This window comes from Pseudorca crassidens, chromosome 3, assembly GCF_039906515.1.
Source record: "Pseudorca crassidens isolate mPseCra1 chromosome 3, mPseCra1.hap1, whole genome shotgun sequence".
NCBI classification, from domain to species: Eukaryota; Metazoa; Chordata; class Mammalia; order Artiodactyla; family Delphinidae; genus Pseudorca; species Pseudorca crassidens.
Genome location: NC_090298.1, coordinates 115148879 through 115176765, shown reverse-complemented (window position 1 = coordinate 115176765; position 27887 = coordinate 115148879). Strand labels below are relative to the sequence as shown.

The following is a 27887-nucleotide window of genomic DNA, read 5'->3' as shown; positions in this document are numbered from 1 at the left end:
TAACTGGTTTTAGGGAAATGTTTTTGGTATCTTTGGCTTTGTGTTAGTTATGTGTATGGTTTGTTCTGACTGTGCTGTGTGTTCACTTTAGTATTTTTTGCCATTTTTTCCATTTTATTAGCGTCATGCCCTATCACTTTTCCCCTCATTGATTTCAAAACAATGCATCTGCAGAGAGATGGGGAGGGTAAGTATGGTTCGCCATAGTTTAGCTTTTTGCCTTTTTATGGTTCACTTTGTTTGCCTTTTTATTAGCCCTTCTCCTGCTGTCCCCATATATTAGGAAAACTATTCTGGGTTAAAGATGATACCCAGAAAATATTGTTTTTGTTAGTTCCTTCTTTTCTTAAAACAGGAGATTTCTCATAAAATGTTTATTACCAGTTACTTATTTTCTGGGAAGCAGGTACAAGGGTTGTTTTGAAAATCACTTTATTGCTGGGTTTATTATGGTATTGCACGCTTAGTACTCAATTTTTAGTTATCAGATTGATCTGGGCTTTAAAAACTAAATTAATTATGTTATTACCCTGAAAAAAAGTAATGCTTTAAATTGCTAATGCATAAAGTTAAACTAAATTAGTAGCAATGCGTAGGTATTGTGTGAAGAAAAAGAAAACATCATTCTTGATTTCTGACACTGTCAAGCCATTTTTGCATCCAGAAATACTTAACTATTTTTTGCTGTTAAAAGCCACAGTATCAACGTTTTACGCTGTAGTTATAAAGTTAACGTGTAGATGGAAAAGTCCCAATCCCCACCCTGAATCCAGTGATACTTGAAGATAATTTTGTATTTGGAGTATATTTGTGGATTGTGTGTTTATCTATATGTGTTCTGTATGTAATCAAACCTTATTTGTGCAAAGACATCAAATATCTTAACATGGCTTCATTTGAGAACATACAGGATAACTCCAATAAAATAGATGTGCTTAAGAGGGAGTAGTGCTTTTAAATTTTGTCTTGGTCATACTTTGGGGTGTTTAATTATTAAAATATGTATTATACACAGGAATCCTGTAGCAGAAAATAATCACCACAGTTTAATGTTAGAGGCCAGGTACTGTCAGGTGAGTTAGCTGCTTTTGTTTGGGAAGGTTAGAATTCTTTCGGAGTCCAAGAACTCCATTTGGTAAGTGTTCTGAATAGCATGGGGAATAGCTTCCAGTTCTTAACACAGTAATTTTACAGTGAGGGATGATTTATTCACCTGGCAGCATTTGGCTAAGTTAAATTCCTAACTGATGACTGTTAAGTGTTTACTGTTTCTAAAAGAAGACTTTTCCCTACTTGAAAAATAACATTTTAATTTTAAAGAGCTTGACAGTGTCCCTTCTTACTTTGTGACTGGGTTCAGAAATTTAAAGTGTAACTCCTTATGTGAAATTAGAACTCTGAGCTGAAAAATGAAGCTCAGACAATTTTAAACTATATTAGGCTTTATGAAGACCCTAGTAACCCATAATTATTATATGAACCACTACATAATGATAAAGGTTTAAAGAATATATAGCTGATATTGCGTGACTTTTTTTCCATGTGGAACCAAGAGACCCATGGTACTATTCTTTGTGTTTGTTTTGCAGAGCCATTTCCTGCTTTTAAGTCTTGGCAGGAAGACTCTGAGTCTGGAGAAGCTCAACTCTCTCCACAAGCTGGAAGAATGAATCATCATCCTCTGGAAGAGGACTGTCCTCCAGTATTATCACACCGGAGTTTAGATTTTGGGCAAAGCCAGCGTTTCCTACATGATCCAGAAACATTGGATTCCTCATCGAAAGCACTTTCTTTTGCTAGGTATATGACTTTTATGTTCTTATGGGAGGTGAATCCTATCACATACCCAGGTCCTTTGAGAGATTTTAATCCTCCAGACCTGCAGTTGAGAGCTTTCTCCCCTATTTCATGAAGCATGCTTTTGTAATTTTTTATTTTGGCTGCCCCTAAATTCTGAGTTCACTGAGGTATTTTGGGGGCTTGCTGTCCAATAAGACATCTTTCCATGGTGTTTTTATTCACTTGTGACTGAAATATAGAACTCTGGAAGGGAAGCTGCAAGTGGAGCTCACCAATCCTAGATGTTTTTATCATCAAAACTTAAAATTGATCCTGAAAGTTAGAACCTTTCCTTTGCAGTTTGAACACCAAAAGAGCTCTGAGCTGCTAGATGTCTTTGTTTCTCTTCTGCCTTTGCCCAGACAACTTTTGAATGATTCCCAATTGTTTTCATTGCTACTTGTGTTAGCTAATTTTGTGGTCTCTAACATAGTTTAAGTTTCTTTTTACTACCTGTCCTTTAGTGTTAGGGACTTAATTTCACTTTAAAAATATACTTCTTGGTAATAGTATCATGTTTTATCAGGATAATAAGAGAGATGGTGTCGATAACTTAAAGATTTAACTAACAGTATTTGCCTCTTGTTTTAATTCAGGACTCGAAGATCATCTTTTAGTTCAAAAGATGAAAAAAGAGAAGACAGAACACCATACCACTTAGTCAAGAAACTTCAGAAAAAAATCAGACAATTTGAGGAACAGTTTGAAAGGGAAAGAAATAGCAAGGTAAGTTTGTAGCATTGTCCACTGTGAGGTAGATCTGTTGGAACTTGGAGACTAATGCTCTCCAAGAAAGTCCTCCATCTCTTTCCTGCGAGAGAGAACGAATCTAAGATGCCCAGAGAAATAGTGATCATGTAGATCTGAGATTATATAGGTCCTTAGCCTTCTGATTCCAGACCAGTATTCTTGCCATTGCACCATTGCATTTTTATATTTCTATTGGAAAACAGCTTGTAGAATTCTTAAAGCAAATACTTTACATTGACAAATCACGTTAATGCTGTGCTCTCTGAAAAACCACAGGTAGCCAGGGGATGTGGGGGTGGAGGGATGAGATATTTAATAATTAGAACATGTGAAGTGGAAAAAGCCCTATACTTGGAGTCAGAAGACCCATATTCAAATCTGGCTTCTGCCAGTTGATAGGCCCTCCTCCAAGAGAGCTTTACTTAATATCTTGCCCTGTCTACTTAAAATAAGATGAAATGAGGATTGAGTGAAATCTCTGCCAGGAGAACTATAAAATACTATCTGGGCATAAATTAAAATAACCATTGGGACTTCCTGGCAGTCCAGTTGTTAAGACTCCACGCTTCCACTGCAGTGGGCATAGGTTCAATCCCTGGTCGGGGAACTAAGATCCTGCATGCCATGCGGCATGGCAAAAAAAACAAAAAACAAAAACCATTGCTTACCCACAAAGGTTTAAATGGATTCTCTTTCTTTTTTTAGAATTTCATATCTTAATTTTATTGATGTGTTAACAAATCTCTTAAAATACTATCTTTATGAAAGAACAGCGTCTATCTATGAGTAGATTTATAGTGGTAGAGTTGTTTTAGGTTGGATCATCTGGGAAACATTCTGAGACAGAGATTTCAGTGCATGCGATTTCCAAGAGAGTGTTTAGGGAGAATCGCAGCTGTAAGGAGTGAGGCCAGCATGGTTTAGTAGAGGAGGTTCCATGGGGTCTCAAGCTAGGATGGCTGCTCAGGATTGACCTGAATTGAGATGAGGGCGCCAGGCCTTTTTAATCCCACATAACCAGTCATGGATGCTGGCTGCTCTGGAGGAGGGGTTGTAACCTTGGGCCAGGCAGCTCCTTTGGGCAAAGGCAATTATCAGAGAGGGACTTAGCGCAGGTAGGGGGTTGATGAGTGCCTAATCAGTGATTCTGTTTTCTTAATTTTCAGCCCTCCTACAGTGATATAGCAGCCAATCCAAAGGTATTAAAATGGATGACAGAGCTCACCAAACTGCGAAAGCAAATCAAAGGTATAAAATGTGCCATTTTTCTAATATAATTGCATTTTAAAATATTCTTTATAATAATATCTGAGAATTATAGTTATAATTTTTGATAATTTTAAATCTTGGACACTATCTGGCAAAATAAAAGTTCTCTTGTTCTTTTAGTAGTTATGGTCAAAGTTGCAATACTATATTACATTCTTCCAAATGTCTTTCATGTGTTTTTATTAGTAATAGTCTTTTGAAGGGTACCCTAGATTATATATTCACAGGTGGTATTGTATTATGAAGTTTATATGAAACATATTTCAAATATTAAGCAGTTTTGGGTTTGGGTAGGTATTAAGAATTTTTGGTGGGTATTTCATCCAAGGCTAAGCATAATCATCAGCCTTTTATACTACAAAGACTAAATTGTAAGTCGTCTTGAATCAAAAACTAGGTTGTGTGTTACTGGGTGTCAGTCCAGTATAGCACCTGCTAAGGTTTATTTCCTTTGTGGCTGTTCAGTGAACATGCTTTTTAATAATTGTTAATACCTAAAAAATTATCTGTACCGAGTGTGGGTTTGTAATCTGGAGCATCACATTTTGGTTTATGCATTTGAATTTATTCAACAGAAATTTTAGTGTCTGTAAATACCAAGTACTTGAAGACATCTGAGGTTGTAGCAGTGAACAAGACAAACAGGGTCCCTATTGTCATTGAGTTTATTTACATTCTTATGGTTAAATAAGTTCTCCTACTTCTTTAGAATTTTCCCTTAAAATTCTGTCAAAAATTTCCTCGTGTAACACCAGTTTCCAACCATCAGTGAGAATCACTACCTTGAATATATTACTAATGAGTGTCGTTAAATTATTAGCCTCCTAACTAATTTCCCAATTTTCTTCCACTCTTACTGTCCTACAGTGCCTTCTCTGCATAGCAGCCAAAATTATCTTTTATAAAAACTATGTTACTATCTTGTTCATAGCTGTTCAGTGGACTTCCCTTTCCACTTAGAATAAAGTCCAAACCCCTTACCCAGGCTTTCAAGGCCCTTTATACTCTGCCCTTTGCCCATTTTATCACTTTTCCTCATTTTCTGTCCCTTAAATATGTCATGATTTAGGGACCTTGCCCTGGCTATTGCCTCAACTGGGGAGAAATGTTCTTCCCTTAAATCTTCTATGCTAGGTTAGCTCCTTTTAAATCCATGTTCAACTAGGACGTTACCATCTCAGAAAGGCCTTCTTTGTCACTTCCATCCAAAGGAGTTGCTCTTCCAAAAAGCACACTTCTTTAACATTGTGACATCATTCTACTTTATCTTCTTTATAGCACTTAGCAATCATTGAAATTATTTTGTTTATTAATCTGATTACTTAGTTTTTGTTTTTTTACTTCCTGAATACATGCTCCATGACAACGGAGACCATGTTTGTTTGTTTACTACTGTATGCTCATCAGAGCATCACTTTAGTCGGCTTTCTATGAATATTGGTTGAAAGGAACACCATATAATTCTCTCAGTGTATATATATAATTTAAATATTTCATGTGACTTTGAAATATCTGAGCCTGTGTGTTGTTGATGTATACTTTGCTTTTGCATCTTTTGCACCTTTTTTGACCTAACTTCATTTTAGCTAAAATCAGTATTACTGATCTACCCTCTTGGTTCTGAAATGTAGATGCAAAACACAAAACCTCTGATGGAGAGTTTGTACCTCAGACACGTCCACGTAGTAACACTCTTCCAAAAAGCTTTGGCTCTTCTCTAGACCATGAAGATGAAGAGAATGAAGATGAATCCCGGGTCATTCAGAAGGAGAAGAAGCCATCTAAGGAAGCAACACTTGAACTTATTCTGAAAAGACTGAAAGAAAAACGTGTTGAGAGGTGTCTTCCAGAAGATATCAAAGTAATCTTGAGCTATGGTTTTTGCCCAGACTAGCCTTTAGAATACCTGAAATAAAATAATTACAATAGGGGCATAAAGATGTCTAGGTAGTTTACTCTCCAGGTTTGTAGTTATAGAAGCATGTTTTTATCAGCACAACAGAAGTGCTTGAGTCGAAATAATAAAACTAAAAAAACTAGAATGTGGTCTGTTCACTTATATTGGAGGCAGTTAGCAAGATGAGTGTGTTAAGAGCACGAAATATACCAGAGTTTCAATCTTGGCCTTGTGTCTTAGTAGTTGTATGTATTAAATTCTTAGCTTATGCCAGTTCCTGACTGGTATATTATATGCATTCTGCCGCTGAGTCCCTTCAACAGCCATGTGACTGCGATTATGTCCGTTAAAGTACTAACACAATATGGTTATGAGGACTAATTGAATGCATTTTTATGAAGAACCATTACTTAGTATAGCCTATGCCTAGGGCAGTCCTGGTCAAAGCACTTGGCAACCAAGATCATTTATCAGATGAAATTTGCTGGGAGACTACAGAGGTAGATGGTCTTAGGTGAACTTTTGTCCAGGCAGTGATGAATCCTGATGTGCATTCCTATCTTGACAACAGAGTATACCTCATGATCGAAATATTGGAGTCTTTCTCCCTTCAAACAGAGCTGGATTAGAAATTCTAGTTGCTCCCCTCCCCAGTTTTTCTTTCATTCTTTCTTTCTTTATTTTTGGCTGCATTGGGTCTTCATTGCTACATGCAGGCTTTCTCTAGTTGTGGCAAGTGGGGGCTACTCTTCGTTGCAGTGCACAGGCTTCTCATTGCGGTGGCTTCTCTTGTTGCAGAGCACGGGCTTTAGGCATCTGGGCTTCAGTGGTTGTGGCTCGCGGGCTCAGTAGTTGTGGCTCACAGTCTCTAGAGCACAGGCTCAGTAGTTGTGGCACACAGGCTTAGTTGCTCTGCGGCATGTGGGATCTTCCCAGACTAGGGATCGAACCCGTGTCCCCTGCATTGGCAGGTGGATTCTTAACCACTGTGCCACCAGAGAAGTTCCCCCAATTTTTCTTGGTTTTACTTTTATGTTATACCAGCCTCCTCTCCTCCTCAACCCCTTTCCTATAAATGATTTTGATTGGATTAGCTTTATTCAAATTCCTTTTCCTAGGTTTAAGGTACAAGCTTGAGGTTGAAATCACAATGTTTTACAGAGTCTTCACCTGGCTGTCCTCTACTGAACGTACATAATCTAAAATGCTTGTTATAGGAAGCACATATACACTGAAGTTTTTTTTGTACCTCTAGTTTTCATTCTGATGACAAACAGGGTAATTTTAATTAGTCCTAGGAGTAATTGGAGAGTTTTATTTGGGTTAAAGTGTATTCTGTGGAACATTGGTTCATTGGTATGTTAAAAGGTCGTGCTGTGGAACAAAGGGAGAAGGAGTTATGGGCAAATAAATTTGGGATTCCTGCCTACTACCATTAGAGTACTGAAAGATGGGAGAAGAGTATCTTACTTTCAGTATAAAGAAAGTGCCAGATGAAGGGGAACTGAAGTCATAGAGTAGAAGGCTAGGGTCACAAATTGACATTGTTGAGCTTTTTTCAGGATCTTGCCACTATACTGCTGCCAGATTTTAACAGTTTAGGAGAAACACCAGGTTTAAGACCTGTGCTTGTTGTGTGCCTGTGTTTTGTGTATGTGCCCACACACAACAAAATTATAGTTATAATGCTAATAAAAGATTATGTGCAGGGCTTCCCTGGTGGTGCAGTGGTTGGGAGTCCGCCTGCTGATGCGGGGGGCACGGGTTTGTGTCCCGGTCCGGGGGGATCCCACATGCCGCGGAGCGTCTGGGCCCGTGAGCCGTGGCCACTGAGCCTGCGCGTCCGGAGCCTGTGCTCTGCAACGGGAGAGGCCGCAGTGGTGAGAGGCCCGCGTACCGCAAAAAAAAAAAAAAGATTATGTGCAAAATTAAATAAACTAATAGGCATTTATTTTCTTTATTGTGTGCTGAGTAGGCACTGTGTAAATGCCTTTACAACGTATTAACTCATTTAGTCCTCATTAGAGCTCTGTGAGGTAGGTGAAGTATCCCCATTTACAGATCAGGATGTTGAACAAAAAGAGGCTAAGTAACTTACCCAAGGTACTAAGCTCTGGTATTCATCACTTATTCAGATAAAATATAATAAATCAAACCACCAAAGGCGGTTGGTACCTAGTTTTAGAAGACCAGATTCTCCAAGAGACTGAAAAATGTTGCCTGCAAATCCATAAGCAAAAGATGTGTTCTTATTAACCTAAGCAAGAGTGGTAATGGGCTGCCCTTTCAGCCAAATTATTTACATTGTGCTGGGGAAGGGAATGATGCTGCTAATGGAAGGGTTTTTTTGTTTGTTTGTTTTTATTCTAGAAAATGACAAAAGATCATTTGGTAGAAGAGAAAACTTCTCTCCAGAAAAGTCTTCTTTATTATGAAAGTCAACATGGAAGGCCGGTAATGTCTCTCTTGCTGAAAAGATTTGATTTTCTGTCTTCAAGAACATGAATCACTTTTGTGGCCCACATCTTCAGAGCTGTTTCATAGAGCATTGTTTCCTACATTTGGGAGATTGCCTACTTACTTAAAATTACTTTTTAAAAATTGCAGGGAAAGTGATATTGCTCAATGTTTTAGAAATTTTAGATTTCTGATGACTAGGTGATTTCCATTTTTCTTGCTTCAGGTAACCAGGGAAGAAAGGCATATTGTTAAACCTCTTTATGACAGATACAGACTTGTAAAACAGATGCTGACAAGAGCTAGCATCACTCCTGTCCTTGTAAGTAAAACATGCGAATATTTATCTAGTTCATTTTACCAAAACCTACTCTTTAAAAAAAATTATTATTATGGTGGTATATTAGAGAAATACACAGCCAAGGTAACAAGAATTGTGTATGTAAGGTGAGGTTACTGCTTTAAAAGAATAGGAAGTTAATAATAAATGCCTACTATTACTTCCCAGGCACTCTTATAAGCATTTTTACTTATGATTATGTCATTAAGTCCTGACAAGTTAAGTCACAACAGGTAGAGAGGACGGTAGCCTCATTTCACAGATGATGAACCTGAAACTCAGGAGTGATGTACCCAGGGTTACCTACTTGTAGAATTAAAAACTCATATTTCAGACCCTTGCCTATTTCTTTCCATTTAAATTCATGCCTTTGAAACTACATTACTTTTGTGATGGCCATCATGATGATGTTCACTTAATTGCACAATAATGTAAACTGATTTTTTTTTTCAAGTTCATCTTTTTTAACAAAAAAGTCTATTAAAATAATACTTATTCATATATATGTGCATTTTTTTTGAGAAAAAATGAAAACTCAAATGCTTACGTGCATATTAAGTGCTGTCTCCAAATTAACCATTAGATAGTATGGCTCTAGATGTCTCTCAGGCTCAAATAGAAAACAGCATGTGCCCATTCTGCATCATCTCCTAGGAATTAATTCTCTGGAGCTTATGGTTTGCTTAAGCTTGCAGGCCATTTTTATGTTGATGGCCTCTTGAAATAAGGGTTCCCTTTAGGCTTCGACTCTCTGGCTACTCATTATTAGAATGTTCACAGTGGCCTTCTGAGCACCTTTTATTTAACCCTTATATAAACATTCTTTTTTAACTGGCTGTTTTTTAGTTGGCCATCTCTTAACAGTATTTAGATATAATCAGTTTTCTTTGAACAGTGAATCCTGTATAGTTTATATTCTTTTCACACATAAGATAGTTTAATACAGATTTTATCTTTTGATTACAAGGTATTTTTTGTGTGTCACTGACATTTTCATAATTCCATAATAGTATAAATAGTCTTTGAATTTATTTATGAAAACCATCTTAGAATTCCACACATTTGTTTTTAAAAACTGAGTCTATAGGAAGCATTTCTAGATCTTATGGATGCCTAAATATGACTGTCGTAAAGAGAAATTGGGAATCTAAAAATTAAGCCAAGACAATAGGAAAGAATCGTTTTTCCAACAGATGGCGCTAGCAGTTCCTCAAAAGTTTAAACATAGAGTTACCATATGACCTAGCAGTTCTCTTCCTAGGTATATACCCAAGAGAATTGAAAACATGTCCGCACAAAAATTTGTAGACAGGTCTTCAGAGTAGCATTGTTCATAATAGCCAAAGTGTAAAAACAGTCCAGATGTTCAGCCAACTGATAGATAAACATAATGGGGTATATCTGTATAGTGGAATATTATTCAGCCATGAAAAGGGATGAAGTACTGGTACACACTACAACCCGGATAAACCTTAAAAACATTTATGCTAAGTGAAAAAAGCCAGACACAAAAGGCCACATATTGTATGATTCCATTTATATGAAATATCCAGAATAGACCAGCCCATTGAGACAGAAAGTAGATTGTTGTTTGCCATGGGCTGGGGAGAGAGGGCTCATGAGTACAGGGTTTCCTTTTGGGGTGATGAAATGTTCTAGAATCACATAGTGGTGATGGTTGTACAACTTTGTGCATATACTAAAAACCACTAAATTGTACACTTTAAAAGAGTGAATTTTATGGTATATGAATTATATCTTTTTAAAAATATTTATTTATTTATTTAGCTAGCAGTGCTGGTCCTTAGTTGTGGCACACGGGCGGGATCTACGTTGTGGCATGTGGGATCTTCTAGTTGCGGCATGCAGGATCTTTAGTTGCAGCATGCAAACTCTTAGTTGCAGCATGTGGGATCTAGTTCCCTGATCAGAGATCGAACCTGGGCCCCCTGCATTGGGAGCATGGAGTCTTAGCTACTGAACCACCAGGGAAGTACCTATGGTATATGAATTATATCTTAATGAAGCTGTTATTTTTTAAAAAGGAGTATAAAGGGGTCCTCAGACCAAAAAAGTTGACAGCTTGGTTAAAAAGAAAAATGCTCCCAATTAAATAAATAATATGTCACACATTATTATTTAGAATTTTAAAAACATTTATTGAATGAGCTCTTAGAATTACCTAGACATAAATTATCATTTGTCACTCTTATGGATACATAACAAGAAAAAAGCAAAAATAAATTTAGTAAAGAATTCCTAAAAAATTTTAAAGCATATGGTTAGAATTTTGAAAATAAAGTTTTAAGATCTATTAAACTTTATTTTAATTGTAATAGTGAAGTGAATCTTCATTGAACATTTTAAATACTTAAAATGTAACCCACTTATATGTTTATTGTTACAGGGATCTCCATCCACCAAGCGAAGGGGTCAGATGTTACAGCCAATCATAGAAGGAGAAACTGCACATTTTTTTGAAGAAATCAAGGTAATCCTTAAGAGAAATTATTCTCTGATCTTTTTCCTAAAGGAAAAATTGAAATCATGGCATGTTTGATTCTCTGTTTGGATATATTTTTAGGAAGAAGAAGAAGAAGATGGTGTTAGTCTGTCCTCTGAGTTAACTGATATCTTGAAAACTGCTGTACAGGCACAGTCTTCATTGGAAAACTCAGAATCTGATATGGAAGAAAATCAAGAAAAACTGGCTCTAGATCTCCGATTGTCAAGTACTCGAGCAGCTTCTATGTATGTATCCTGGTTTGTGATTTTAGCCTATTCATGTAATAAAATTTATATGCAAAGAAATTCAGTGTTAAATAATTGAGTAAAGAAAAGAAATACACCCATTTTGAAAAGTGTGCTTTACAAATACATGTTGTGATTCACATTTTCTTTATTGAAAATTAGTGTGTTTTAAAAATTAAAAAAAACGGGCTTCCCTGGTGGCGCAGTGGTTGAGAGTCTGCCTGCTGATGCAGGGGACACGGGTTCGTGCCCCGATCTGGGAAGGTCCCACGTGACGCAGAACGGCTGGGCCCATGAGCCATGGCCGCTGAGCCTGTGCATCCGGAGCCTGTGCTCCGCAATGGGAGAGACCACAACAGTGAGAGGTCCGCGTACCGCAAAAAATAAATAAATAAATAAACCTAAAATCCTACGTTTGCTGTATGACAAAGTGCTGGAACCAGCTGAGAGTCGTCTGTTAGTTTGTGCTCTTTGAGCTTCTTTACCTGATGTGGCCTTTGGTTCTAGTTGTTAGCCCTGGCGTCACTTTAGGATCGTGTGGGAAGTTGTTTTGTTTTTGTTTTTGTTTTAAATACTTATGCAGAGCCCTACCAGCAGCTATTCTGATTTAGTCGCTCCAAGGTGAAACCTAAGACATTGGTATATTCTAAAAGCTCCCCAGCTGGCTTGATTTTGCAGCCAGGGTTAGAAACACTGTTAAGAACATAATGAATCAAAAGTGCCCTTTGAAATGTTTTCTTCCCATTTCAATTTTAGGCCCGAATTACTGGAACAACTTTGGAAAGCCAGAGCTGAAAAAAAGAAACTACGTAAAACGTTACGGGAATTTGAAGAAGCATTTTATCAACAAAATGGAAGGTTTGTTGAGCATCACAAAATTGAATCTTCTTTCTTCTTAAACTCCCAAGTGCCCATATGTTGAAATAAAGAAATATATAAGAATAGAAATAAATTGTGCGTATAAGGATGTTAGCATTGAAAATAACGGTAAAAAACATTCCTTTATACTGTGCAGCCCTGCTCTTAATGGAAAGAAAAAGTCAGAGCTGGAGTAAACAACATCTGACAAAATATTTCAGGATTGTCCTAGAGAATGCTTGGTTGAGTGGCAGTTATTTTATGTTCCTTAATTGAGTATCCTCATCCTTTTGGAAGTGTTTGTGAAACGAGATCTCCTTTTAGAAAGGGTCCCAAATATGAGTGGTATCCTAACTAGTTTGGATTCTTATACTGAGACCATTGCTGCTTAGGCTGCATGTTGGGTCATTCTAGGGCACGTATTTCCAAGGTGTGTATCAGTGTGGCAGTCATGTGGCTCCCCTATAATACAATATGGCAAGTGCCTTTATCTAACTGGGTAATACACAGTTGACCCAGTGGGACTCTTTTAAAAGTAAGAAAAATACATTCTAATTCAGATTGTGGCCAGAAGTGAGGATTATTTACCTCAGGCCTCAGAGAAGTTTTTCCATGTTACCAGACGGTCTTACCAAGCCAATAGCTCTATAGTAGTCCCCCCTCTTCAGTTTCTCTTTGCAGTTTCAATTACTCCATGGTTAATTGCGGTCCAGAAATATTAAACGGAAAGTTCTAGAAATAAACAATTCATAAAGTTTAAACTGTGCACTGTCCTGAGTAGTGTGATGAAATCTCGTGCTGGCCCACCCAGGACGTGAAGCATCCCTTTGTCCAGCATATCCTGCCCTTTAGTCAGTTAGTATCCATCTTGTTTGTCAGATCAGTCGTCACAGTATCTCAGTGCTTGTGCTCAAGTAACCCTTACTTTAGTTAATGCCCCAAAGCGCAAGAGTAGTGATGCTAGCAATTCAGATATGCCAAAGAGAAGCCACAGAGTACTTCAGGTGAAAAGGGGAAAGTTCTTTACTCAGTGAGGCTACGAAAAAAATCATGTGCTGAGGTGCTCCGATCTATAATAACGAATCTATCCATGAAATTTTGAAGAAGGAAAAGGAAATTCCTACTAGTTTTGCTGTCATACCTCAAACTGCAGAAGTTATGGCCACAGTGCATGATAAGTGCTTAGTTAGTATGGAAAAGGCTTTAAACTTGTACTGTAAGATATTTTGAGAGAGCCCACATTCACATAACTTTTATTACAGAGTATTGTTATAATTATTCTATTTTATTATTAGTTATTGTTAATCTCTTACTGTGTCTAATTTATAAATTAAACTTTATCATACGTATGTATGTATAGTATATATAGGGTTTGGTTTCAGGCATCCACTGGGGTCTTGGAATGTATCCCCACGGATAAGGAGGGGGACTACTGTGTTTGAGAGTCTTCTACGTAGGTTGGCATATATGGTTAAAAAAATCTCAAGTGTGTTTTCCAAGTACCTTCTAATTCTTTGTCTTATTGGAAAAAAACTTTGCTTGTAGTTAGGGTAGTTTGATGCTTTACCTGGTTATTAAACTGAATTGCTTTGGGTCAGTAATATAAAGTGAGAAAAATGATTTTTTCGCTACCACTAAGATGTTATACTTTTACATCTTAATTCACTGAAGCCAGAGTTAAGTAATGTATGGAATGTATGAAATGACTCAGCGTAGCCTCTAGCACTTAGTATACACTCACAGACCTGACAGAGTCTAGTAGCTCATGTTTTATTAAAATATTTGATTATCTGTAGTTACCTGCAATCATCATTGATACTAATATCATCAATTAATCTGTCAATAGAGAAATACATCAAAATTAGAAGTGTTCTAGGAATATTCCATTGGGATGAAGGGAATTCGTCCAATAATCTTCTTTTTTCTTGCAGAACAGTTTTTTATTTGAGTTTGTATTGGGTAATATTCTGTCTCTCATTACGACAACTTCTGGGACTTTATTTTCCAGATGATCTCTAGGTTTTATTTTCTCCCCTAGGAATGCCCAGAAAGAGGATCGTGTTCCAGTGCTTGAGGAGTACAGGGAGTACAAGAAAATTAAAGCCAAGCTTAGGCTTCTTGAAGTTCTTATCAGCAAACAAGAGTCTTCAAAATCCATATAAAATATGGTCCTTGAAAACATCATAAAATCAGTTGTATTCCCTGAAGCTATCATCATGTGTACTTGGCTGGTACTTAAGTTCATTTTGTCAGGCACTCACAGAGTCTCATTTTGTACTTGCTGGTGGTGCCACTAGAGAAATGATGGGAGGGTAAGTAGACCCTGTCTAGGGAGTGCGATGTTCCATGTTAACCACAGACTGCCCCTCTACCTTTAGCAAACATCCACTTTTCTTCATTGTTTTGTACTACAGATACATCGTGTTAGTAGAAGACTAATATTTTATCTTTTCAACTTTAAGAACTTTGGAGATAGAAGCTTTTTGTTATTACCAACTTTATTATTTTGTTTTTCATTACTCAAGAAAATTGAGAGGAAAATCTTCACATTGACTTCTTCTTCAGTTGCCTTTTTCTTACAGAATGACTGAAAATTTGAAAGAAAAGCCTATAAATGTGCACATATGCAACTATGTTCTCTGTTTTCTTAGAAAACCAAAATCAACTGAAATTTCAAGTCCTACTGTGGAACATATTTCTGTTAAATTCCCAAAGTGACACTTTCTCACAGGTAGTATGTTAGCAGAATTTTGCAATTCAGTGGTCACACAGCTCCTGGATGAAGATAACAGCGGGTAGACCAAAAAGTGACCTTGCTTATTAGTATAGTGAAAACACACAGCACACATCACACACAGAACTGAATTAATATCACATGCTGCCTTTGGGACTTAAGTTACTGCTTGTTTCCTCAGTTACAGTTTATCAATTGGTGATGATGTGATTTGTCTGGATTAGATCCTGCATTTTTTCCCCCTACCCACCTGCAGATAATGTGAGAAAATAGCCATGTCAGTATGTAGGAACTCTGATGGTGCTCAGATTTGTGTGTTCAATCAAATGGGCTTAAATTGGCAAAAGAATCATTATGCCTGAAGTAAATCTATTCTTAACAAGGGCTATACCACTGCATTTTTACATGTACCTTCAAGGGGTTGCATCATTTTTTTTTTCTTTTTTAATCAGCAAAATCCATAAAGAAAACATCCTCTAGAGGGATCACCTTTTGCTCAATCACAAGCTGTTTAAAGCAGCTGGTTATAGGTGTATTGTGGTATGCCCCTTGTCATACACTCTAAGCATATCTTTTTTTCTCTGGCTTTGCATGGCTTTTCTTCAGGTTCTTTCCTGGTATAATTCTGCTAATTATTTTCACAGAATGGTGACTTTATTTGTGCTAACAATATGATAGTCATTAACAGCATATTCTGATCAGGCTTAATCTAAGTGTTCATTTTTTTCCTGGTGCTTTTTTGGATTGATGAGTGTCTCACTTTGTGCCCATGTTTTGCATGCAGTGACTCATGCATGGTTTTCTTAACTAGCTAATATTCATAATTTGTTCCATACAAAAATGGACTTTTGCAGCATCCTTTAATAAGGTGAGGGAAGCATGAACCTCAGACTTCTGGCACTATTACATAGCACATGAAGTAGCTTGATAATAAGTAGCATTTCTAGTACTTCACATTTCTAGTACTTCACATTTCACCTGTGTGTGCAATGCCTTTTTTGGGGGGAGGGAATGTTCCTTGGTAGTGAACGTGTCATTGGGGAATAAAGCACTAAATCCAGCCCTTTTCGTGTGGTTTCCTTTTGATACAGCTAGGTTATTCATAATGTACACCTAGAAACGTGAAATTGAGAACACCAAAAGATGTTATCATTTTGATTTGAATTCATCATGCAGTGTACATTTAGTTAATTTCTTTCAGTCTCCAACAGGAGTATATCCAAACATCTTATTTAATGTGCACTGTATATTGTTTTATATGAATGTTTTATTTTATATACCACATGCAAAAATGTCCATATGCACTATTTAAATGTTTTAAATAATATATTCCTTCTTTATAATGCTAAATCTATATGAGTACCATATTTTTATAAGTCAGTGGCCTGACTGGTTTCATTTTAGAATTAACAGCTGCTTCATGATGTTGGTTATTCACTGTTAATGTTTGGCTGTGAGTAGAATAGATAAAAAGTGGCATGGCAGCACTTATGCTATGTGACAGTATTGTGTGTCATAGTTCAGTAGTAAGTGGTAGAATTAGGCAGTTTGTGATAATTTTACTTTGGTACAAGTAAAAACTGTATATCTATATACAAACAGTATATAGATATATACGACTACAAGTATAATTGCATTGCTGTGTTTGGCACTTCATTGTATAGACTTTTGTAATAAAAGAACTTTAATGTTCTAAGTCATTGTAAATGTTTTTTGTTTTTTTCACTAGATGTTTAAAAAGAAGAAATAAAACCCTCAAGTGTTCCCTTGCCTTAATGTTCTCAGGCTTTGTTTGAATTACCCCAACCAGGGACCATGTGGGGAGACAGCAAGGTTACTAAACCACGTGACTGTCTACAGCTCTAGGGAGTGGTAAGACAAGGAAAGGCCATGTTGTTGATTCTCTTTGGAAATCTAGGGAGAAGATGCAGAGAGAATAGTCAGCATTTCTTGTTGCAGTGAATTATCTTATTAAGAAAACTTGACATGCAGTCTCTAAGAGAAGAGCTTGGCTTAAGGAAGGTGGGTATATTTAACAATTCCTTTATTTGAGTTTTACAGTCCAGGGACTGTTGAGCACAATGTGGAAGTCTATGGTCAAATGATGTTACTTGGGCTAAGAGAACGTATAACATATGGCTCTTCTAGGAGGGCTTATGTAACCTATATTAGAAGAGTTTCCTTCCAATTTCCAAAATGCCAGCCATCCATACAGGGCTTTTGCAACACCCTCATTTACACTTTTCAAACATAACTTCTTATAACCTTGATACTCCTACCTGGCTCTTTTATTTTATGTTTTAAAGGATAGTTTACTTTTAAAGTAGTCGAGGAAGCACTTTTGGGAAACTTCAAATGTGTTACTTTAGAAACTGTCTAGATGAAGTTCTAGTTTGAAGATATTAGTGAAATTTCTGTAGGTGGTTGGGAAGTTTGTTCTTCTACACTTTGCCTTTTTCCAGGAGACTTCCAACTGGGAAGAGTGGAGGTGAGATTATTTTACTTGGGGTCTTATATAATGGTTTTCTAGAATCCTAAGCATTTATTAATTTACCTTTGGCTAGAGAAATTAGAACATGGCACATGATGAGAATACCAACAGTTCTAATACTCTGTGTAGCATTGAGAAAACTATCTTTACTGACTTATCGAACTATTAATTAGAAACCTGCCCTAAGAACTAAAAGCAATATTATTTTATACTTGCCGTTCACATTCCTAGATTTTAATAATAAATCTCATTATAAAAGTCTTCATGTGTACCTGTGTGTGTATACTGTGGAGGCGTGTTGTAATACACATGGATTATATATTGGGTCCCATTCCTAGAAATCATTTGATGATTATCATTGACCCTGATGATAGTTTGATGGTAGCTAGTTTTGTGCTTTTAAAATGTACCCCAAATGGGGACAAATTTAGGAAATAATTCAGTACAGGAATAAATCGTTAGAAATGTTCCATGATTGTATCACAGATTCTCACCTCCACTTGCCTCAGTATTGTAGAGCTGAAACCTTTCTCATCACTCGGTTTAGTTTTAAACTGACGTAGTGTAATTCTTTCTCCAGCTCCACAGCATATAAAAAGAGGCTAGAGGATAATTTAGAAGGAAGTAGAGAATGAGTCAGTAACATTTTTGTACATAAAGAGACAGCAGGTTATTAACACCTATTGTGAAATACTTTGAGTGGGAAGATAGTATTTTAAGCTCCCAAAATATGCCTAGTATGGCCAGTTATGGATCTAATATTCTAAAGCTGTGTGGAGCACAGTATCTGCTATGCGTGTCAAGTATAAATGGCAGTCTATTATTTAGAGATGTAAGGACAAAAGCAGTTGGTCTTGCTCTCACCTTGCATTTAAACAAATGGAGTTTTGTGCTTTCTGTGTCATTTTAAAGTTGGGTAAAAAATTGGGGGAAAAAAGTGGCATCTTAACAGAATGAGATTCTGGGTTCAGGAAAATTGTGGAATGTCCCCAGTCCCCATATCACGATATCCCATAGCACCTTGGTTAGAACAAATGCTTACTCTCGAAATTCTTGTTGAGTGACAGGCTGGTAGTCATCTTGAATTTCTGTAGAATAATACTTTTTCTCAAGCCTCTCTTTCCATTTTTTCATCTGCTCTGCACTTTGAATCTCCTGTAAAGTTAGAGGAAAAAGCATAAGCTGCAATCTTTAAATTTTTCTCTGTTGCAGGCCCATGGCACACAAGCATCACAGGGTTGAGAATCTTAAACTTTACTCTCCAGGGCTGTGATTTTGAGCCCCACTGGCTTTTTGCCCTGCCTGATTTTTGGGTCTATGCATTAGCAGAGTCACCTCAGAGAACTTGGTGTTAAAACTGTTTAGCAGAGTTAGGGGATTTTTAAATTATGAATATCTTCTTATTCCCTTTTCACTGCCTCTTCCCCTCTGCATCTCCAGCTGATATTCTCCATTCTTCACTTGGCCAAAGCTGGGATGTTCTTTTCTGTACCTCTGTTCTATAATGAAGCAAGTGTACATCAAAGTACATTTGTGGGTATTATTTGCCCTCCCAGCTGCTTCTCAGCCAGACTCCTAACAATTCCCAATCTCCTCTTCATAATTACTGCATCAATCTGTGTACTCCAATCTGTCCACATACCCCAGAATAAGCTCCTCATACCAGAAGATTCTTGCTGTATCCTTCTCTGATCCTAAAGAGCCCTTTCTGTGCTTTGTGCTCACTACCCACCCATTTTCCTTTTAGTGTCCAAATACCTTTTTCCCAACTTTAGAAAAAATGCTCTGTTATGTTATGGAAAATAGAAACAGCCCTAGAAAAAGAGGGAAAGAAGAGACAGTGCACCCAGATACGACGCAAAGACTTTTCAGTAAATCGGTATGCTATTGCCCTGCTCCAACAGTAATGTTAAGTAGCAAAGTGGATCCCTGTATAAGGGTTCTGATTACCTTCCTCAGAGAGGATGGTGATGCCCAAGTTCATACATTGTTTACCTGATAAATGGATGCTGTTCTGGCCAGAGGAGCTGTGCTATATATCAGAAAGTGTTTGTCTTTAAACCAACATATCCGAAGTAGGAAAGGGTGGTTTTCAATCTTTCTAGTTTTATTTCAGCCACATTACAGCACCTATGTTTTGACATATTTACCAGTACTTATAATGTGATGTTAAAAAAGTGGTGGGCCCCACAAATACTTCTAAATGACCAGGTCTATTAAAATGTGGATGCATTAGTAATATGCATTGAATAGACTGCCTGGTAAACGATGCATCCTTCAAAAAACCCATCTCAACCATCGCTTTTTCTATGAAGCCTTCCTTGACATTCACAGGAAAGTAATACCTTTCCTCATAGAGCAGCAACTATGTGGGGGCATTTGCTCAAGCTCCTAGGTTCTAGTCAACCCACCTCTTCCCTGCAGGTGGTAGCTGCTGCTTATAATTGTTTCTGGATTAATTCAGTGTTCTGCAATGTTTCTTACAGACCTCTCATGCCTCAGAAATGAATTCTGTGAAGTAAACCCCCTCTTTTTGAGCTACCTCGTGTGTTTCTGTTTTTCTGACTGGCCCCTAACTGATGACTGGTTGGTAGCAGAGAAGGTCCAAAGAAACAGACCCTTATAGACAGCATGCCTCCACCAAGGGACACAACAATTGACTTAAAGTTTGAGACCACCGCCTGGCTATTTGGGATTCCTCAGGCTACCGAACCAGCAGGCTAAGAAGTGATTGAGGTGACTGATCCCAATTACCAAGGGGAAATTGGTGCTGCTACAAAATGGGTTCAGAGAGGGCTCTGTTTGGAACCCAGGGAATTCTCTGAGGGGTGCCTCTTAATACTTCCATGTCTAAAACTCTGTAGTTTAAACATTAAATTCTTAAGGAATTGTGATTCGAGTAGAAAAGGTCTTAACGTCACCCAGAGATGGATACAATTACTCTTGGGACTTTACTTCTCCACTTTTGGGGAGAGAATAAGAGGGCCTCCATTTTCATAGAGGATAGTTCTGTCTTATTAGATGGAAGCTAGAAATAGTTATTGTCATTTTATGGAAGTACAGATGTGTACTAAATAGCCAAAGCGGGTGAATTCAGCTGACTGTTTAGCTAATATCTCTCAACTCAAAATTTGCCCTCCTAAACTCTTATGCTGTTTTATGCTCTTTATGCTGGATCTCAGGCTTTGCAAACCTCATTCCCTAGACTGTCTTGCTACCAGATTTGTTGGGTTCTGCCTCACTGGACGATGGAGGGGAGAAGGTTCTTCTTGTTTTCTTTCTATCAGCATTGCTGATAGAATGGTAGTTGGCTCCAGGCTGCAGTTGTCCAGCTTATTTTGGCATACCCAGCACCAGCTTCATCATACTCCCTCAGAAGTATCAGGAACAGCAGGGGTGGGATGAGGGTGACCTCAGAGGTCTGAGCAGCAGCTTCAGGCCCCTTAGGTGTCTTAGGTTCCAATAAACCCACCTTTTGTAACCTTAGCCATGGGAGTGGTAGCATCCTCCTACAGTTATTACTTATGAGTTGCTTCAGTGTTTTTACTTTTTCTATTTTCCAATATCTGTGTAACCAATTCCCTGTAATAAATTTTCTCTGTTTGAAATGTATAGTATGGTTTCCATTTTCCTGACTAGGTCCTCATACATGTAATAAGTATGTCATTTGGTCAGATATATGTTTGCCTTTAAGGAATGTTTTAAATTTTTCCATATCTTGGTTTTAAACATTTAAAAATTAGTCCCTGGGCATTTTCTATTTTGTTGCTATTGTAGTTTCTTCTATTATAATTTTTAATGAGCTGGTTGATGTTTGCATATATGACATGACTATGTAAATTATTTTTTCCTACTACTTAATCTCTTTTTGTCATAATTTTTCAGTTCATTGTATACCTGAGAAAGAGAATCATATCTCAAACAGAGGTAGTTTTTACCTCTTCCTTTTCTACTTTTGTACTTCTCATGTATTTCTCTTGCTTAATTCTTTTTTTTTTTTTTTTTGCGGTACATGGGCCTCTCACTGTTGTGGCCTCTCCCGTTGCGGAGCACAGGCTCGGGACGCACAGGCTCTGCAGCCATGGCTCACGGGCCTAGCCGCTCCGCGGCATGTGGGATCTTCCCGGACCGGGGCACGAACCTGTGTCCCCTGCATCAGCAGGTGGACTCTCAACCACTGCACCACCAGGGAAGCCCTCTTGCTTAATTCTTTTGTCTGATCTCTCCAATACATCCTTGTCTTGTCCTTGACATGTCCAATGTTTCCCTATTAGATCAGGTGCTAGCTTTGGGGTGAGATAAATTTGTTTTTATCATGTCAAGGAGGAGTCCATTGATTCCTGTTTTGTTTTCCCCCTCAAAGTTGGATGTTGAATCTTATCAAATACCCAGCATCTATGGAAAATAATAGTTTTCCTTTTTTTGATCTATAAATAGAACGGATTATGGTAATTAGTTGATTATACAGTTTTGAATCATCTTCTCATTCTTTGAATAAGCCCTATCTGAATCATGGTATTGTGTTCTGTTGGATTCTGTTTGCTAATATTTAGGATTTTTGCTTCAAGATTTATAAGTGATATTTTGTTTTTTAAAATTAATTAATTAAATTTTGGCTGCATTGGGTCTTCATTGCTGCGCGTGGGTTTTCTCGAGTTGCAGTGAGCGGGGACTGCTCTTTGTTGTGGTGCGCGGGCTTCTCATTGCGGTGGCTTCTCTTGTTGCGGAGCACATGCTCCAGGCACGCTGGCTTCAGTAGTTGTGGCACACAGGCTTCATTGCTCCACAGCATGTGGGATCTTCCCGGACCAGGGATTGAACCCATGTCCCTTCCATTGGCAGGCGGATTCTTAACCACTGCGCCACCAGGAAAGTCCCTATAAGTGATATTTTCTTTTTCTGTTTTTTTTTTTATTTTTATTGAGGAGGATACAATCTTTACTAGGTTTTAGAATCACTATATAGTGATTCTAAAATTATTTTATAAAAATAATTTGGAAATTTTCAATTTTCTCTTTGCTCTGGAACAGCTCAAATAACTTGAAATTATTTATTCTTTAAAAATCTGGTAAAATTTCCATATGAAACCATCTGGGCCTGATTTATTTCAGAGGTAGCTCTTTGATGGCTTCATTTCTTCTACAGAATGGATTTGTTTAAGCTTTTAAAAATCTCTTTTGGGCTCAGTTTTGATAAATTTTATTTTCAGTTTATTGAGGTTTTCTTTTTGGCCCAATATATCTATTTTCATGAAGGGGTTTTGAAAAACAGGTGTATCTTCTGGGAGTACAGAGTTTAATACATAATTGTAAGATCACTTCATTCATTATATATATATTTTTAATCCTTTCATTTTTCTTGATCTGTTCTTTAGTGTATTCTTGTATGTTTTTCCTTTTATAAGTCTAGTAGTCTTTACTTTATGGAAGTTTATGCCATATTATTTGTTGCATAGATAATCATAACTATTAAAATTGATCTTAGCCTTATAAAGTGCCCTTCATCTCATTTAGAACTTTTTTCTAGAATTCTACCTTGACTTATATTGTGTCCTCTGATAACTTTTCCTTGCCTTTTATACCTTGGCTCATGCTTTTATACTTTTCTAAATCACTTTGTTTTAGGTATATATTTTAGGCTATATCGTAGAATTGGGTGTTACTCTGTGATTCAATCTGAAAATATTTTCTTTTTCTTTTTAAGTAAATTAAGCTTATTTGTCTTTACTGATATGTCAGATATATCTGGTCACAGTTATATTGTTTTAAGGTATATTTACAGTCTTCTACCATGTGGCATATTATCAGTTTTCTTTTTTGATTTGGTACTGCTTCCCTTTAAGAATGTATGTATTTTTGTTTTAGTGGTCTGTTTTTATTCACGTATCTTTTTATACATCCTCCATCATCTCTTTCTCGTTTTGGTTCCCTCAACAAGAACCAAACAAGTTCAACAAAAAAATTAGGTTATAATTTCTTCCTCCTCATTTCTTTTCCCTCTACTACCCAAGTATATTTAATCATATTACTGTATTTTGTTGTATCTGAGAGACGGAGTCTATCGTAAGACCATTACACCATTATTTTATGTACCACTTAGGAAAAAAAATGCCACCAGTTAAAATATGGCACATTGTCAAATATAAGGCACATCTTGATTTCAGAGATATTAAAATGTGGAAAAATGTGTTTTAAAATTAATAAAACAATATCTTTTAAATTTACTACTGTGCTCTTAAATATGCTAAAGTTTCTTCTTTTGGGCTATTAACTCTAAATGATAATTCTTCAACTTTTTAGCTATTACATATGAAATAATCAGTCAGCTTTTTTTACTTTATACCTTCTCTCTTCCTTCTTTTTTCTAAAATTTCTCAGTCATCTCTTGTTTGGCTGAAGATGATCCTCACATGGAATCCTCAGGAATACAGTGGGATTCCCCAAGTTCTTACATGTTCAAAACTGTTAGAGCCTTTATACTTGAAACACAGCTTTGCTGCATATAAAAAAGCCTTGGCTTACATTTTCTTTCCTTGCTATATTGTAGGTGTTGTTCTGTCGATTTATGGTGTTGAATGGTGTTATGCTAACCTAATTCTCTTTTCCTCGTAAGTAAATCCAAATTTTGCTTGGATAAGTCTCATGTTCATTTTAGGTAATTTTTCCCAGGTACATAGTATGTCTTTCAATATACATTGTCTTTTATTTCAGAAATGGTTTATTGAATTATAGTTTTGTTTTTTAAAAGAATCTCAAACTTACAGAAAAGTTATAAGAACAATACAAATAGTTTTTATCCTCTGAAGTATTTGAAGTTGCCAACATGAATGCCTTATTGTCCCTGAATACTTCAGTGTGTATTTCCTGCATACAAGGACATTCTCCTTTATATAAGCACAGTATAATCATCAGAATCAGAAAATTAATATTGATAGATTATTACCATCTAAATCCTCAGTTCCCTATTCAAATTTACCAGTGTCCCAATGATGCCCTTTATTGTAAAAAGATCCAGTCCATGATTATGCATTGTATTTACCCATCTTTTAATCTCAGTCTGGTGTAGTTCCTCAGCTTTACCTTGACTTTCATGACCTTGAAACTTCTGAAGTCTATAGGCCAGTATTTCATAGAATGTCCCTCAGTTTCTTATTGTGTGATGGTTCGTTGCGTTATGCATCTTCGGCAGAAATTTTACAGAAGGGATCCTGTGTTCTCTTAGTGTCTTGTCAGGTGGCATATAATTTCAGCTTGTTCCAGTACTGATTAAGGTTCTGTTTTCTAGACTTTTTCACCGTAATGTTATTCTTTTTCTTTTTGTAATTAGTAAGTATTTTGTGGAGAGGTATGGAAATGTTCTATTCTTCCTCAGACTTTCATTCATGTATATGTTTAGATCAGTGTGGACTCATGGAATCCTATTTTATTCCGTGGGTTTAAATTAATATTCATTAAGTGCTTAAATAAGTGCTTAAAATCCCACACTTGGCCAGCGGGATCCCCACTCAAGCTGACTTTTGTGTCCTTTTAACAGATCTCCATCATTCTATATGGAGTACAGTATGAAGCACCTATACTTTCCAGTCCTGGAATTAACTGTATTTCCAAGGAGCCCAGGTTCCTTTTAGAGGAGAATGGTATTTGGAAACCAAGATCTGGACGCTCGTTGTGTCATTGCTACTAGGATGTCACTCTAGCTTTCTCAGTGGACAGAGTTAGAAGATACATTCGCGCGCGCACACACACACACACAGTTGCAATTCTAATCCAACACCACAAGGTTCATTTTAACCTTCAGCCTTTCCATTTTTGCAATTCCATTGTCTGATAATGAGAAACCTCACTCCATTATACATACTTGTTTGCTTATTCCAATCTCTTGATCCTGCTGTCCTCTTTCTCAATATATTGGGGGGTGGGAGGCATCCAGAAGTAGAGCAATGTTCTATTTTTTCACTTGGGTGGTAGTGGTATGTGGAGGTTTGCTTCATAATTATTTATTAAACATATATGTTTAGTCATTTGAATATATGTTACAGTTTTGAAATATAAGAAAAATCATTTAAGTGATTCAGCACATTAATGATTACAAGAGAACAATTATATAATCATCTCAATAGAGTATACTCACTAAACCCTGTGTGCTAATCCCACAGTGAAGGTACAGCTGTAGGACAAGGGTATCTGGCTAAGAGCACCAATAAGAGAGACAGAGCATCTGGAATCCAAACAATTTGTCCTATATAAGAAAGGATCTAGATTCTGGGAGAAATTTGGAGGTGGCAACTACTGCTCTGAAAAAAGCAAATCATTCAGTTCTTAAATCAGAACTTTTTCTAATAAAGCTATCACTTCTTTACGAGAAAATTAAAATCTTACTTTTTCATCAAAGCCTTCTCTTCTGGCTTGTTCAGCCAAATCTCTGCTTTTCCTACTGAGAATATAAAATAAAAATCAGAGGTATATGACAGTAAAAAGGAAAATGACAGTATAAAATATAACCAGATCTGTATTAAGGATCTGAATTAATTTCTGTTCTTTCTAATAACACTAATTATTTGGAAAATGTGGTCATTAATAAGTTCTCTATATCATATCTCTAGCTATAAAAACATGTTTCTATTATGTCCCACTGCCAGATTTTGACACTAAAATTATGCAATAAATGTAAATACATTCTTAAATATTTTGTTTAAAAATTGTTTTACTTTGATAGCTAAAAGTATGCACTTAATGTAGACTAAAATCATTTCCTACTTTTTTAGAGGGACTTTACTATCCTGTGCAGCTTTATGTTAAACCTTTTTCTGAGTGGCATGGCATGCCTTATATTAATTTTAAATTAGCTTAGAGTTTCATGACACTCTCAGAAATTATGAGGTGCTACTGGATGTTTTGACAGTTTATTTAGAATCAGCACATTGAATGGTGGTTGTTTTGCAATCAAAACCTTACTCTCACTGTAAGTTTCTAATATAATACAGAGCTTTAAAATGGTAAGTTAAAAATTGAAGAAAATTCATCTTACCTTTTCTTGTCTTCATCTGTTTCAGGTTTCTTTAGTTTGAGTTTTTCGAGAGCATTGTGGTAACTCTGAGCATAATTTAAAAGTTTAAAAGTTCATAAAAATAATATTCTGTCTTGTCAATTTTTGATCAAGGTAAAGGAAATAGGGAATGCTTGACTTTAGGGACTGCTGCCCTAAAGAAATGTAGAGGCAAATACTATGATTATTTTTTTTCACCTTGTCACTACTTATGGTTTCTGCCTGCTGGTGAAAAAGCTGGAAGGCATCACACTTGAACTTGGAAAAAAAAATCTTTAAAAAATATTATTAACATTTATTGCATTAATGATATTAACACTTTAATGCACATAACCAACATCATAATCAAGAGATAAAAGATGAAAAAACCCACAGTTAAGTTCATTGGGGGACATATTAGTAGTTTACAGATAAGTTCTTGAACAGAGTTCTTAAGCCCCACTAACCCCACAGCTTATAGGACCTTTTCTGTGTGAAATGCTATGGTTAGAGCTGTGGGTATGCAGAGATGGGCAAGATGGTACACACATGACTCTGCTACAGTTCACAGTGAGGTCGGTATTGAGAGGACAAGGAAGATTGCTCTGACAGGGAGAACAGAATGTCAGCGAAGAGAGCAGAGGGAATTCCTGGGGAGTCAGGGAATGACATGAGCAGAGGCCCAGAGGAGACAATGAGAGCAAGCATGGTAAACAGCACTGTGCTCAAAACAGCTGGGGCATACAGTGCTGTGAATGGAGGCATAGAAGGTAAAAATTGTATAGTTAGTTCAATGATAGTGAATAAAGATAGGTTGAGACTGTGAGACTAGAAAAGGCCCTTGAATGTTTGAATAAAGAATTTGGACTTATTTTGACAAGCCCAGGGAAACTTTGAAGAATTTTGAGCAGAGAAGTGATATGATCAAAACTGGGCTGGCACAGGAGGCTATAACAGTTAAGAAGATGTTACCATACAGAAGTCTGGGTGAAAAGTACTGAGTACCTAATGTAGTGGTGGCAGTTAGAATTCAAAGTGTCTTTGAGTTCCACAAATGTGAGCAAAAACTACAGAGGTGAACTTTACACACAAGCCTTGGCAACAGACCATTATAAGGGACAAAGAAAAAGTTCAAGGGTTCTGAGCCAGGGGTGACTGAGGAGAGTGTTGCCACTACAGAAAGTGAGGAAGGTAAGGCAAAAGGAGTTCTGAGTTCAGATTGTTCATAGGAATTTACCAGCATCTAAATTGAAAACTTTGGGAGGGAAGAGAGTAAGTGCTTTGCATTTAGTGCTCAGTAGCTTTTTGATACATTGAACTCTGAAATAATTTTGGTCACATTTTTGAAGCCAGAGAACATTTCTCCTGGTACTGAAATAATACAAATATAAGTAACCGTGGACCAAAACAAAAAACCCCAAATGTCCTCCCTGCACTACCACTTGGGGTTTAGGTGTTATTCAAACTACAAGAGTAT

General features: G+C 36.9%; 2 protein-coding genes across 15 annotated transcripts in view; one reads left to right on the top strand and one right to left on the bottom strand.

Moving 5' to 3' along the window:
- The window catches only part of FAM13B (family with sequence similarity 13 member B), an 89310-nt gene extending 72644 nt beyond the window's left edge, over nucleotides 1–16666 (top strand). For 5 of the 12 annotated variants that reach the window (XM_067731841.1, XM_067731835.1, XM_067731839.1 and 2 more), the window contains 11 exons: nucleotides 122–187; nucleotides 1590–1800; nucleotides 2436–2565; nucleotides 3756–3837; nucleotides 5490–5719; nucleotides 8126–8209; nucleotides 8439–8534; nucleotides 10960–11043; nucleotides 11137–11303; nucleotides 12060–12161; nucleotides 14200–16666. In XM_067731841.1, coding sequence (XP_067587942.1) covers nucleotides 122–187; nucleotides 1590–1800; nucleotides 2436–2565; nucleotides 3756–3837; nucleotides 5490–5719; nucleotides 8126–8209; nucleotides 8439–8534; nucleotides 10960–11043; nucleotides 11137–11303; nucleotides 12060–12161; nucleotides 14200–14323 — 1376 coding nt within the window. In that variant the 3' untranslated portion in view covers nucleotides 14324–16666. The remainder of the gene's footprint in view (nucleotides 1–121; nucleotides 188–1589; nucleotides 1801–2435; nucleotides 2566–3755; nucleotides 3838–5489; nucleotides 5720–8125; nucleotides 8210–8438; nucleotides 8535–10959; nucleotides 11044–11136; nucleotides 11304–12059; nucleotides 12162–14199) is intronic. The other 7 variants (XM_067731842.1, XM_067731837.1, XM_067731832.1 and 4 more) reach the window with 5 other exon arrangements.
- Nucleotides 14609–27887, bottom strand: part of PKD2L2 (polycystin 2 like 2, transient receptor potential cation channel) — a 39931-nt gene continuing 26652 nt past the window's right edge. For 2 of the 3 annotated variants that reach the window (XM_067731843.1, XM_067731845.1), the window contains 5 exons: nucleotides 26414–26478; nucleotides 25765–25819; nucleotides 18429–18541; nucleotides 17881–17988; nucleotides 14631–14748 (listed from right to left, as the gene is read on the bottom strand). In XM_067731843.1, coding sequence (XP_067587944.1) covers nucleotides 17892–17988; nucleotides 18429–18541; nucleotides 25765–25819; nucleotides 26414–26478 — 330 coding nt within the window. In that variant the 3' untranslated portion in view covers nucleotides 14631–14748; nucleotides 17881–17891. Of the gene's footprint in view, nucleotides 14749–17880; nucleotides 17989–18428; nucleotides 18542–25764; nucleotides 25820–26413; nucleotides 26479–27887 lie in introns of all 3 variants that reach the window. The other variant, XM_067731844.1, reaches the window with a different exon arrangement.